Raw genomic sequence first — 12,582 nt, 5'->3', positions numbered from 1 at the left:
AACAGGCAATAGCTGAGAACAAAAAACTAAATACCTTCTCATTATGGGCATTTTCTTCCTTCACTCTGGCTGAGTCATATTGGGAAAGCTATTTACAATGAATACACTTTCTTGTATTCAGCTTGTCATTAAGGCACTTTTGGGCATAAAAGATCTCTTCACTGGTACATGAAACAGATAGCAGTCCTTTGGGTTCAATGGTGCATAATAATACTCCCCTCTGTCTGTGAAAAATTCACAGCACAAGACAGCAACCGGAGCATTAATCTGGTCTAAATGTTTCTTGACTGTTAATGCCTTACTGCAACCCATTCTACCCTAACCTTGCATCGTTCATGTTATTTGACATAGATAGACTATCAGGAAGCAGAACATTAGCAGTTTTGTCCTCTTTTAAGATCATCAGACATTTGTGGCCAGATCTTTTTATGGAATTCATACTCTCTAGTGGGAATTGTATTCATAGAGCATTGAATTTTAGATGGGTATCATTTTAGGCTCTCTCCAGGCCTTGGTGCTTAGCACTGTGACAGGAAAGGATGAATAAACTCTATCAAAATCACACAGACTCTATCTTTCCTTAAACTCTCAGAGAAAGAGAGATGGGTGTTGCATTATGTCATATCTCCATGTATACAGTTTTACATATCATTTGATTGAATATTTAATCATGCCTCCATCTTTTTCCTGCGGAGGAAGATTCTTGGACGTTCAACCTTTATTTTTATTTTTATTTATTTATTTGTCCAATACACAAAACACATCAAGGGGAATGGGCATGAAGTATTACAGACAAGGAAAGAATATAGAAATGGAGGAGGAGATATATGAAAGGGAGGAAAGATATATGACATATAGGATAAAGGGAAACAAATTGGACAGGGGACGAAAGGCACACTGGTGCACTTATGTACGCCCCTTACTGACCTCTTAGGAACCTGGCGAGGTCAATCGTGGCTAGTCTAAGGGTGAAATGTTGGGGGTTAGGGATTGACACGACTGAGTCAGGTAATGAGTTCCACGCTTCAACAACTTGATTGCTAAAGTCATATCTTTTACAGTCGAACCTGGAGCGATTAACATTGAGTTTTAATTTGTTGCGTGCTCTTGTGTTGTTGCGGTTGAAGCTGAAGTAGTCATTGACAGGCAGGACGCTGCAGCAAATGATTTTGTGGGCAAGCTTCTAGAGTTGTTAACCTGATCCTACGCAGCTTCTGCTCAGGCAATCTCACACTACTCACAAGAGCCTACAAAACTTTTGCCAGACCCATCCTACTGCTCATCTGTCTGGAACCCATACCCCATCTCAGACATCAACACTCTTGAAAATGTCCAAAGATATTTCACCAGAAGAGCCCTTGACTCCTCCACTCGAAACAAGATATCCTACAAAAATATACTAACAATCCTGGGCCTAGAAAGCCTAGAACTACGGCGCCTAAAACACGATTTGAGTATTGCCCACAAGATCATATGCTGCAATGTCCTACCGGTCAATGACTACTTCAGCTTCAACCACAACAACACAGGAGCACACAACAGATTCAAACTTAATACGAACCGCTCCAAACTTGACTGTAAAAAATATGATTTCAACAATCGAGTTATCGAAGCGTGGAACTCCTTGCCGGACTCAATTATGTCAACCCCTAACCCCCAACATTTCTCCCTTAGACTCTCCGCGATTGACCTCTCCAGGTTCCTAAGAGGCCAGTAAGGGGCGTACATAAGTGCACTGATGTGCCTTTTGTCCCCTGTCCAATTGTCTTTCCTTTCTCTCATATATACATATATACATAGATACATACATGCATAGATACATACATACTGTACATACATACATACATACATACATACATACATACATACATACATGATCCATATATTAGATCAGACATTACAGTGATCCCCCGGTTATTGCGTCCCCGACCATTGCGAACAGTGTAATTTGCGATTTTTCAACCCGGAAGTCAAAATACCATCTACGCATGCGTGCCCTTTTTTTCTATGGGCACGCATGCGTAGATGGCAACCGGGAGATCAGCTGCTGGGCGGCTTCCCTGGGTCTTCCCCTTCTTGCTGGCATCAGCGAGGAGTTTCCCCACCGCCCACGCAAACTCCTCGCTGCCGCTCGCCCGCCCTTCGCCTGCCCACGCCGTTCGCTCCCCCTCTTGCTGGCGGGAGGGCGAGAAGCCCTCCCCAGCACCCGCTCGCCCGCCCTTCGCCGCTCGCCCGCCCTTCGCCCTGGTGGAGAAATTCCAGCCCCCACCTGGTCCCGCCCGATCCTCCTCCCTGAGGCAGCTCGCCCTCCCATGGCCGCTTCCTCCACCCTCCATCGCAAGCCCTCGCCACCGCAGCCAACGTGCGCTGCGATCTTCAAGCCCGGCTCCTTTCGGCCCAGCATCCCGGGCCAAGCAGCTGCCTTCCGTGACTGAGCCTGGCTGGCCCGGAAGATCGTAGCGCGCGTTGGCTGCGGCGGCGACATTGCTGCCGGCTTGGCTTCGCTCGCCGCTGCAGCCAACGCGCGCTACGATCTTCCGGGCCAGCCAGGCTCAGTGACGGAAGGCAGCCGCTTGGCCCGGGATGCTAGGCCGAGAGGAGCCGGGCTTGATCCGCTGAGCCTGGCTGGCCCGGAAGATCGTAGCGCGCGTTGGCTGCAGCGGCGGCGACATTGCTGCCGGCTTGGCTTCGCTCGCCGCTGCAGCCAACGCGCGCTACGATCTTCCGGGCCAGCCAGGCTCAGTGACGGAAGGCAGCCGCTTGGCCCGGGATGCTAGGCCGAGAGGAGCCAGGCTTGATCCGCTGAGCCTGGCTGGCCCGGAAGATCGTAGCGCGCGTTGGCTGCAGCGGCGAGCGAAGCCAAGCCGGCAGCAATGTCGCCGCCGCTGCAGCCAACGCGCGCTACGATCTTCCGGGCCAGCCAGGCTCAGTCACGGAAGGCAGCCGCTTGGCCCGGGATGCTGGGCCGAGAGGAGCCGGGCTTGATCCGCTGAGCCTGGCTGGCCCGGAAGATCGTAGCGCGCGTTGGCTGCAGCGGCGGCGACATTGCTGCTGGCTTGGCTTCGCTCGCTCGCCGCTGAGGAGCCGAAGATTGGGGGTGGCGCGGCTCTTTTAAAACATCGCCGCCGACATGGGGGGCTTGCTAGCACCCCCCCAAACCCAGGTTGGGGGTTCGGGGGGGTGCTAGCGAGCCCCCCATGTCGGCGGTGATGTTTTAAAAGAGCCGCGCCGCCCCCCAATCTTCGGCTCCTCGCTAGCGCTGCGGAAGTTTAAAACACCATCTGCACATGCGCAGATGGTGTTTTTACTTCCGCAGCGCTACTTCGCGAAAACCTGCTCGTTGCGGGGGGTCCTGGAACGGAACCCTCGCAACGAGCGGGGGATCACTGTATATATATATATATATAATGTCTGATCTAATATTGTCATGCAATGGTCACAATTCATAAATTACCCTCATATTAATTTTCTTGCTATGCTGCTCCACTAAACAATGCAGCAATTTTGGGCTATCATTCTCCTTCTAGGCTGAATTCTATAGAAAATCTCACATCTCCTGCAGCAAACATTATTATTATGTTTTATCTGATATTTGATTCTCAACTACCATGGATTAGTCAACTCAGAGGTGGAATTCAGGTGGTTCAGAGCAGTTTCAGCAAACCTGTAGTGGAGACCTGCCCCAGTATTATGTCATCCTATTTAGGCACATTTTGAAGCTGTGCATTGAAGGCATGCAGCCCTCCTTCAGCACAGCAGGCCATGACTGCCACATCAGAATGAAATGACAGAGAGAAAGTTTTCTCGATGGGAGGACGACCTTGAATGCCTCAAGACCTCTCCTATTTATTGTATTTTCACAGTTCTGACATGTGGTACAGAATGACCAATTCGCGAGCGCCACATACATTTAAACCATTCTCCAGCAACTATTTACTTTTGCACCTTATAAGGCAAGCTTCTCTTTGGGTAATAAACTGAAGCTACATTCCTTGCTTTTCCCTTGATTGTGTGATTGCAAAGGAATGTCAGTAATGCATACCTTATATGGAAGTTCTATAGGTTTTCTTGAAATGCTTTCCATACCTGGTCATGATTCTGCAGGATGCTTATTCAGCCTGGGCTGCCTTTCCATAGAGGAAGAGTTAAAGTTTTATTCAGCACACAATTTAGGCTTAAAACATCACTCTCCAGCAATATCTTATTTCCAAATTCCAGTGCTTAAAAACCTATGATTACAACAGTGCATATGGGTGCAAGCTGCTTGTACAACCAAAGCATATATGTGGAAGGCCACACATGTGTATGGAAGGCACACACACAACCACACACTCAAATTTGCAAACCAGTAGGTAAAGCCAGTGAATATCACCTCTGGTCTAATAGTTTTGTTAGAGAAATTCATTTATACAGTGACTATACACTCTTTAGAATCTTGACGAAAATATCCAAGTTGGATGCTAGTAAAGGCTTGCCTGAGCTTTTTGGGGTTGGGGTTGTTTTTCGAATATTGCTTCTGCTGATTGTACTGGCCATCTTAAGCAAACTGAGTGGATCCTCCTGCAGGAGAGTGTAAAGAAGACATAATTTGTTCACAAAGGATACAGTTCGATAAAAGCAGCCTATGGAGAGTCAGCAAACCTAAGAAACAAATGGTGGTGAAAGCATTTAAAATACTCTATCAAATGGGACTGTTGTTAGGTGGCAACCCTAAGGTTATCTTTGGTGTTGCTTTGGAGAAAGGGATTTTAAAAGCAGATGGTTGTCTGATAACACTGGATATAAATACACTGGAAATTCACAGGGCAATAAAAGAGGTGATAAACATATCTCAAAAATATGAGACAAAGCTGGAACAAAGCTGGTCTACATATCTGTTTGCTTGCATAATTTCTGAACCCCATTCAGCCCAGCCCTCCTCATCCCCATCTTGGGCTTATGTTAAATTATTGTCTTCACTTAGCAGTCCTTCTGCTTGTTTTGTGTTAAGCGTGGCATCCATGCCTCTGAGGATAAAACTGTAATCATTGTTTCTTATGCTTCTGTATTGATCCAGTTTCACAGCACATTCAGTTATGTTATTATGCTATTTGGATCAATGCTATGTTGTTTTGTGGTGGAATTCTCCCAACAGCCGAAAACTCTGCTCACAACAATTCGTCCAGATGACTCTCTCTGTTTAGCCAGGAGCCAAAGCTATTCCTGTAGTGACCCAAATACACACACACAAACAAACACACTGAGAAAGACAACCCTAATTCATCCTGAAATGGAAAAGTCAAAGTATTTCAGAGTGAGAGATTAATCTTATTCACAATGCATTTATAGAAACATAGAAACATAGAAGACTGACGGCAGAAAAAGACCTTATGGTCCATCTAGTCTGCCCTTATACTATTTCCTGTATTTTATCTTACAATGGATATATGTTTATCCCAGGCATGTTTAAATTCGGTTACTGTGGATTTACCAACCACGTCTGCTGGAAGTTTGTTCCAAGGATCTACTACTCTTTCAGTAAAATAATATTTTCTCATGTTGCCTTTGATCTTTCCCCCAACTAACTTCAGATTGTGTCCCCTTGTTCTTGTGTTCACTTTCTTATTAAAAACACTTCCCTCCTGAACCCTATTTAACCCTTTAACATATTTAAATGTTTCGATCATGTCCCCCCTTTTCCTTCTGTCTTCCAGACTATACAGATTGAGTTCATTAAGTCTTTCCTGATATGTTTTATACTTAAGACCTTCCACCATTCTTGTAGCCCGTCTTTGGACCCGTTCAATTTTGTCAATATCTTTTTGTAGGTGAGGTCTCCAGAACTGAACACAGTACTCCAAATGTGGTCTCACCAGCGCTCTATATAAGGGGATCACAATCTCCCTCTTCCTGCTTGTTATACCTCTAGCTATGCAGCCAAGCATTCTACTTGCCTTTCCTACCGCCCGACCACACTGCTCACCCATTTTGAGACTGTCAGAAATCACTACCCCTAAATCCTTCTCTTCTGAAGTTTTTGCTAACACAGAACTGCCAATGCAATACTCAGATTGAGGATTCCTTTTCCCCAAGTGCATTATTTTACATTTGGAAACATTAAACTGCTCTAGGATTTATCCAATGTACTTCATTCTTACCAGAAAAATAAGTCTTTCAAGCAATTATTGTTGAAATGAGGAAAGCAACTTACCTTTTCCATATCTCGTGGCAAATTATGTGATTACGTGTCTGTAAGGAAGATGGAATAGAGGAGAAAATTCTGCTCTTGTCTGGGATTCCGTCTCTTTCATTTTCTTGCCTCTGTAACATTTGGTCCTCCAATTCCTTTTCCTGTCTCTTCCCACACCTAGAATTCCAGGAATTGACAGCAAAAAGCTGATTGGTAGAGCCACTGGCCATGCATTAGTTCATCTTCTATCAAATTTAATATTAAAGTGATTACTAAGGAAAGGTTCACAGTACCATTTTGGATAATGTATCTAAGTGAAACCTGCTGGTTAGGTCAGCATCTCATTCTTAGATTCTGGCATACTGGGCAACATCTGTCTGAACTGAACTGAATTCTGGCATAAAAACTTCCCCACCAAGTTAAAGGAGGTTTTTCCTTCATCAGGATTCCATTATATCCAAGCTAATAAACTGCTATCAGGAAAGTTTCACTTTAATGTAACAATGGAAGGCAATCTTTGCACGCCGTCCAAGTGAAGGCTACTTTTGTTCAGGCAGTCCTTGATTGATTGATTGATTGATTGATTGATTGATTGATTGATTGATTGATTGTACTTCTATGCCACCCCTCTCTGAGGACTCGGGGCAGCTCACAACATAAAAACAATACAACATTGTAATCCAATTAATTTTTAAAACTTAATCTAAAACCCCAATAATATTAAAACAGTCATTACCGTTTACACAACGAACATACATTACATTCCTTAGGCCAGGGGCTAGGATCTAATCTAATCTAGTGAATCTTTAGACTCTTGTGGAAGGTGTGGGAAGTGGGGGCAGTACGGATTTCTGGTCGGAGCTGAATGCAGAGGGCTGGGGCCCCCACAGAGAAGGCTCTTCCCCTAGGCCCTGCCAAGCACATTGTCTAGTTGACAGGACCTGAAGAAGGCCAACTCTGTGGGGCCTCACTGGTTTCTGGGACACCCTTGCTGTGTCCCAAAGTCATGTGATCAACTTTTGGGATCTTTTGACAAGCAAAGTCAATGGGAAAAACAGATTAATTTGGGGGCAGTGTGAATCTCCAGAGGTAGTTGATTCCAAGTTATGACCCTTGCTGTGTCCTAAAGACTTGTGATCAATTTTTGTGATCTTTTGACAGACAACATTAGTGGGAAAACCAGATTAATTTGAGGGCAGTATGGATCTCTGGAAGTTGTTGGTTCCAAGTTATGATCCTTGCTGTGTTCCAAAGTCATGTGACCAATTTTTGTGATCTTTTGACAAGCAAAGTCAATGGAAAAACCAGATTAATTTGGGGGCAGTGTGGATCTCCAGAGGTAGTTGGTTCCAAGTTATGACCCTTGCTACAGGGTGCGTTCCAAAAGTAATGCAATTATTTCTTTAAAGGAATTTATTGAACAGATTTGCACAAACACTTAAAATTCTTCAGAGTATTGTCCTTGGGCCTCTACACATTTTTTCCAGTGACTCTGCCATGACTGGTATGCGCCCTGGAAGGCGTCTTTGGAGACCTCTCGCAAGGTCATCGTCACGTCTGATTGGATCTCTTCTATGGATGAAAAATGGGTTCTTTTCAGGGTTGCCTTAATCTGAGAGAACAAAAAGTCTGCTAGGGCAATGTCAGGACTATACGGGGTGGGGCAGCATTGGCACCTGGTGTTTGGCCAATAACTCGCAGACTCATAGCGCATTGTGGCAAGGTGCGTTGTTGTGATGGAGTTGCCAGGTAGCAGAGAAGTATTTTCTCATCCTGAATATCTTTTTGCTGAGTCTTTCCAGCACATCCATGTAGTAGGCAGCGTTAAATGTCTTTCCTTGAGGAATAAACTCCTTATGGACCACTCCTTTACTGTCGAAAAAGACAATGGACATTGTTTTCACTTTTGATTTGCTAATTCTTGCCTTTTTGGGCTTGGGGGACTGGTCAGTGTGCCACTCAGAGCTTTGAAAAAAAAAACCAAGAGCTGCTGGTGGTTGAAGCAAACTCAGTTCCAAACTGATATGAGGCAGCTATCTATCATAGGCAAGCTTAGAAACACCCAGAAAACAAAAGAAAAGCAAGCTGAGCAGTCAAGTCATCATGGTTTGTTACATACATCTTAGATTTGTAGCTGAGACTAAATCTGTAGTAGTATTCAGGCTTCTGCATTTTCCTCACTGCCCTTCTTAGCACAGTTAGAAAAGTGTTAATATCATCAGTAAGTTCAATCAGAGCTTAAACCATCCCAAGAAAGCTAAGCTAAAGATTCAAATGTTTAACAAGCAGCCTCAGGGCATCAAACCAACTAATAATACCCTGTTTCCCCGATAGTAAGACACCCCCGATTGTAAGACGTACCGGGGGTTTCAGGGGGGTCGGCTAATATAAGCCGTACCCCGAAAGTAAGACATATGTCTTACTTTCGGGGAAACACGGGGGATATTGCCGCCTCCCTCTCATCTAGCTGCGCGCCGCCTCCTGCCCACGTCCGCACCGTCCCCCTCTCCATACGTCGCTGCGCCGTCCCCTGCACTTGTCACTGCCGCCTCTGCAAATTTACTCGGGCACGTCCCTACTCCAAAGAAACCTCCCCCCCCGCCCGTCACAGAAGGTAAAATGCATATACACTAAAAAAACACATTTTACACAGTTTTTTTAGCTGTCAGTGCCCCTTTAACAATATAAGACATACCCCGAAAGTAAGACATAGTGGGGCTTTTGGGGATAAAAAGAAAGTAAGACACTGTCTTACTTTCGGGGAAACACGGTATCAACCAAAACAACAACATTTCCCTACTGATCAAATATGTTGTTGAACGTGAACAGAAACGTACAAACAAAATTTTATTTGGACTGGATAGCAACAGTGAAAGTGACAACATCAGTATTCTCTTTTTTGTCAAAGACTATTTTTGCCCTGGTATTCTGGATATCCTGCTCAGTTCCATTTAAGAACTGTGTTTGTAATACTTGTTTTATAAGCAGAATAAAAATAACTTTAAAAAAACTATTACAAGAGATTGAAGACAAGAAATGGTAAAACTCAACGAGGAGATTGGCTGAGATTGTTGAAACTGCAAGGCTGAAAACTATGCAAATAATATGCAATGTATACAAATAAGCATGCTCCTATGCCTCATTTTGGATCTTGCCCCATGCATATAAGCCAGTATTATATAATAATGATTAGTACGATATATTCCTATGTATAATCCACATTGACGATTTGTTCCACGCATATAAGCCAGTATCCTATATTAATGGTTACTAAGACATACCGGTCCAACCAGCACACCTACCTATCTGCCTCATATTCTGGGTCGTTCCATGCACGGCACTTCTCCTTAAACAAGCAGAAAGGGGGAAAACTGATTATCTACAGCCTCACAGTTCCCACTTATTACTTAAATATTTTTAATTGTTAAAAAGGAACAAAACCATATTACCACTCATCTCTCTGAATCAACTTTCTCCTTTAATTTGTAAAATATCTGCAACCAATATGCAATGCTTCCATATATTATACTAAAATATACTAAAAGCAGTTAATTGACTGCTTTTTAATGTAATGGGATCTTAGCTTATAATTTTAACTAATTAGATTTGTATACATATTGCTTTTGTATTGTATTCTGTGAGCCGCCCCAAGTCTTCGGAGAAGGGCGGCATACAAGTCTAATAACAGTAACAATAACAATAACAATAACAAGACACTGAAATAAGTGGCAAACAGTAATGGTTTTGTTAGATCTAACTGTTGCAGTAGAATGTTGAAGCTCATTCAACATTTACATTTTGCATTATTTGTCTTTTAGAAAGCATGTTATGGCACAGAGATGATTGTGACTGTTTGAATTAATAATGACAAATTTTCTGATATTTCTTATCATTTTTGTTGACTTGTTTATTCGTTTGATTGCTAAAGATTTGTAATCCCTGTGATATTTGTGGAGTTCATTCAAAGCATCTGCTAGAGAGAACTTATACGAGATATCATAAAGGGAGCATAACAAAGGGTCTGAAAGCTAACCCATAGCGAGAAAAGAATTAGTTCTGATTTGGAATGTAAAAAATAACCTGCAACCTTTCTTTGTGATCCTAGCAGACAACAAGAAGACAGCGAGCGATCAATCTTTGTGCGGTTAAAAGAGGGAGGCTACAGGCTAAAAGAAAACATTCTGTTCCATTTATACGTGAGCACATCACCTTGTGGAGACGCACGCCTCAATTCCCCCTATGAAATCACATCTGACTGTAAGACCTGTATTTCTCTAGTTTTGTTCTTCGTTTTTCTATCTTTTATAGATATGTGGATGGCCATTTCTGTCTCCTGTCAACATTTTTGTTCTGTATGTAGACATCACTTATGAAAATAATGCAACTTGGCTTCTCTCGGTGGATTGGGGTAGATATAGGCTTGATTCAGCCCTATGGTAAACAAAAAAAACCCCTATATAAATACAATCTTATATAAATAAACCATAATAGTTTAGCTTCACACATTGTATTAGTTGGCTTTTCCTTGGCAAATTAAGCCAAACGTCAAATAAGCTACACTCTGTTTTAAGCAGTGTGTGAACATGACATAAAATTAGTTGTGAAACTGGGAAACAGACTCTAGAACAGAAAATCTATTTTGCTACTTGCACTTGCAAGTTAGTTTCTCAGAATTGGACTGAACTACGGGGATGTTTAATCAACTAGATCTTTAATTCAGATTCAAAAGTATGGTTAAGTCTCAGATCTTTTGTTAGAAGCATCTATATTACTATTACCCAGAATTAAAACTAAACAAGATAACCCGATGGTGAAACATTTTGTATTGAATTAGAACAAGTGGGACATTCAAAAAGTTCAGTTTTGCTACCATTACAGCAAATTACCTTACTTCTTATAGTTAGTAAAACTTATGCAAATTCATACTAAAACCCACAATTTTTGTAGCCACCTAGTTAAAGATTTTAAAACTAATATTTTGGGCCCTCTAGTTCAGTGTTTCCCAACCTTGGCAAATTGAAGATATTTGGACTTCAACTCCCAGAATTCCCCAGCCAGCATTCGCTGGCTGGGGAATTCTGGGAGTTGAAGTCCAGATATCTTCAAGTTGCCAAAGTTGGGAAACACTGCTCTAGTTCACATCCTTGACCTTGCCTCAAAGGAGACCAAGTTTCATTCTCATTTCACTGAGTGAAGCCAACTTTACCATACAGATTTCACTAACAGCATTTAAAACTTACATTTGCATATTTTCCTTTGGCAAGCCATTTTCTTTGTAATTTGCTTTTATAAAGATATGCTTTACATTCATGAGTCCTATGAATTGTCTGTGGCTAGTTAATGGACATTTTGCTTTTTAGTTTAGAACGGTTCCTTTCTTTTGTGAAGCAGTGATTTAAAGGTATTATCCAGTTAATTAGGGTATGTTAATGTACCACCTCAGTATTTCAATGACACATTTAAAATCCCTCCAGATAATCAAGGCTCCTCCCTCATGAGGTAAAGTATATAGATGATATTGTTTCAAGAAACTAGGGCACAGGTTTCTGAGGGCCATTACTTTTGAGAATTTACATAATGGACTTGTGAAAGTTTGATGTGTTGAGTAAGTCTGTTCCCTCATTCACTTATTGGGCTGAGCTTTACATTCTCCAAGAGACGTGTAGAACCTTCATATATTTTTATACAAAGTTTAATTGAATTGAATTGAAGTTAGTTGGGGGAAAGATCAAAAGCAACGTGAGGAAATATTATTTTACTGAAAGAGTAGTAGATCCTTGGAACAAACTTCCAGCAGACGTGGTAGATAAATCCACAGTAACTGAATTTAAACATGCCTGGGATAAACATATATCCATTGTAAGATAAAATACAGGAAATAGTATAAGGGCAGACTAGATGGATCATGAGGTCTTTTTCTGCCGTCAGTCTTCTATGTTTTTATTAAATTTATAAGCCATAAAGTTAACAAAGCAATTGAGACAAAAAGTAATATGACTCAGAGTCAGTCCATGTTTTTGTGAGTTTGTCATTGGGTTGTGAAGATTCTATCCACGTGTTGCAAATCTGTCAATGTGTTCTGGACAGTCAGTCCATGTGCTGTGATTCTGTCTGTTGTGTTCTGGACATCCGTCCAGTCCATGTATTTTGGACAGTCTGACCATGTGTTGTAACTTCTTAATCTCAAAACATATGAACAGACTCATCCATAGTTTCAACTAACGAATTGAGCATCCCAGACTAGGGATGGCAAACTGTTTTTGGCTCCAAAAGGATTTTCGTGCGCACGGTAGCACACATAAGTATGCCAATACCCATAATGCAATGCCCTGCGCATGCACACAGCCTTCCCCTGCTGCTTCCACCCTCCCTCAAGCATGCACACAGGCCTCACTGAAGCCTCCTCCTGACTT

The 12,582-nt window shown here is 42.5% G+C and overlaps 1 protein-coding gene across 1 annotated transcript in view; it reads left to right on the top strand.

Annotated features, from left to right (window-relative positions):
* ADARB2 (adenosine deaminase RNA specific B2 (inactive)) overlaps positions 1–12,582 on the top strand; it is a 599,017-nt gene that overhangs the window by 540,330 nt on the left and 46,105 nt on the right. The window contains exon 7 of the mRNA XM_070729429.1: positions 10,275–10,426. Coding sequence (XP_070585530.1) covers positions 10,275–10,426 — 152 coding nt within the window. The remainder of the gene's footprint in view (positions 1–10,274; positions 10,427–12,582) is intronic.

This window comes from Erythrolamprus reginae, chromosome Z (assembly GCF_031021105.1).
Source record: "Erythrolamprus reginae isolate rEryReg1 chromosome Z, rEryReg1.hap1, whole genome shotgun sequence".
In the NCBI taxonomy this organism is placed as follows: domain Eukaryota; kingdom Metazoa; phylum Chordata; class Lepidosauria; order Squamata; family Dipsadidae; genus Erythrolamprus; species Erythrolamprus reginae.
This window is presented reverse-complemented; position numbering and strand designations above follow the sequence as displayed.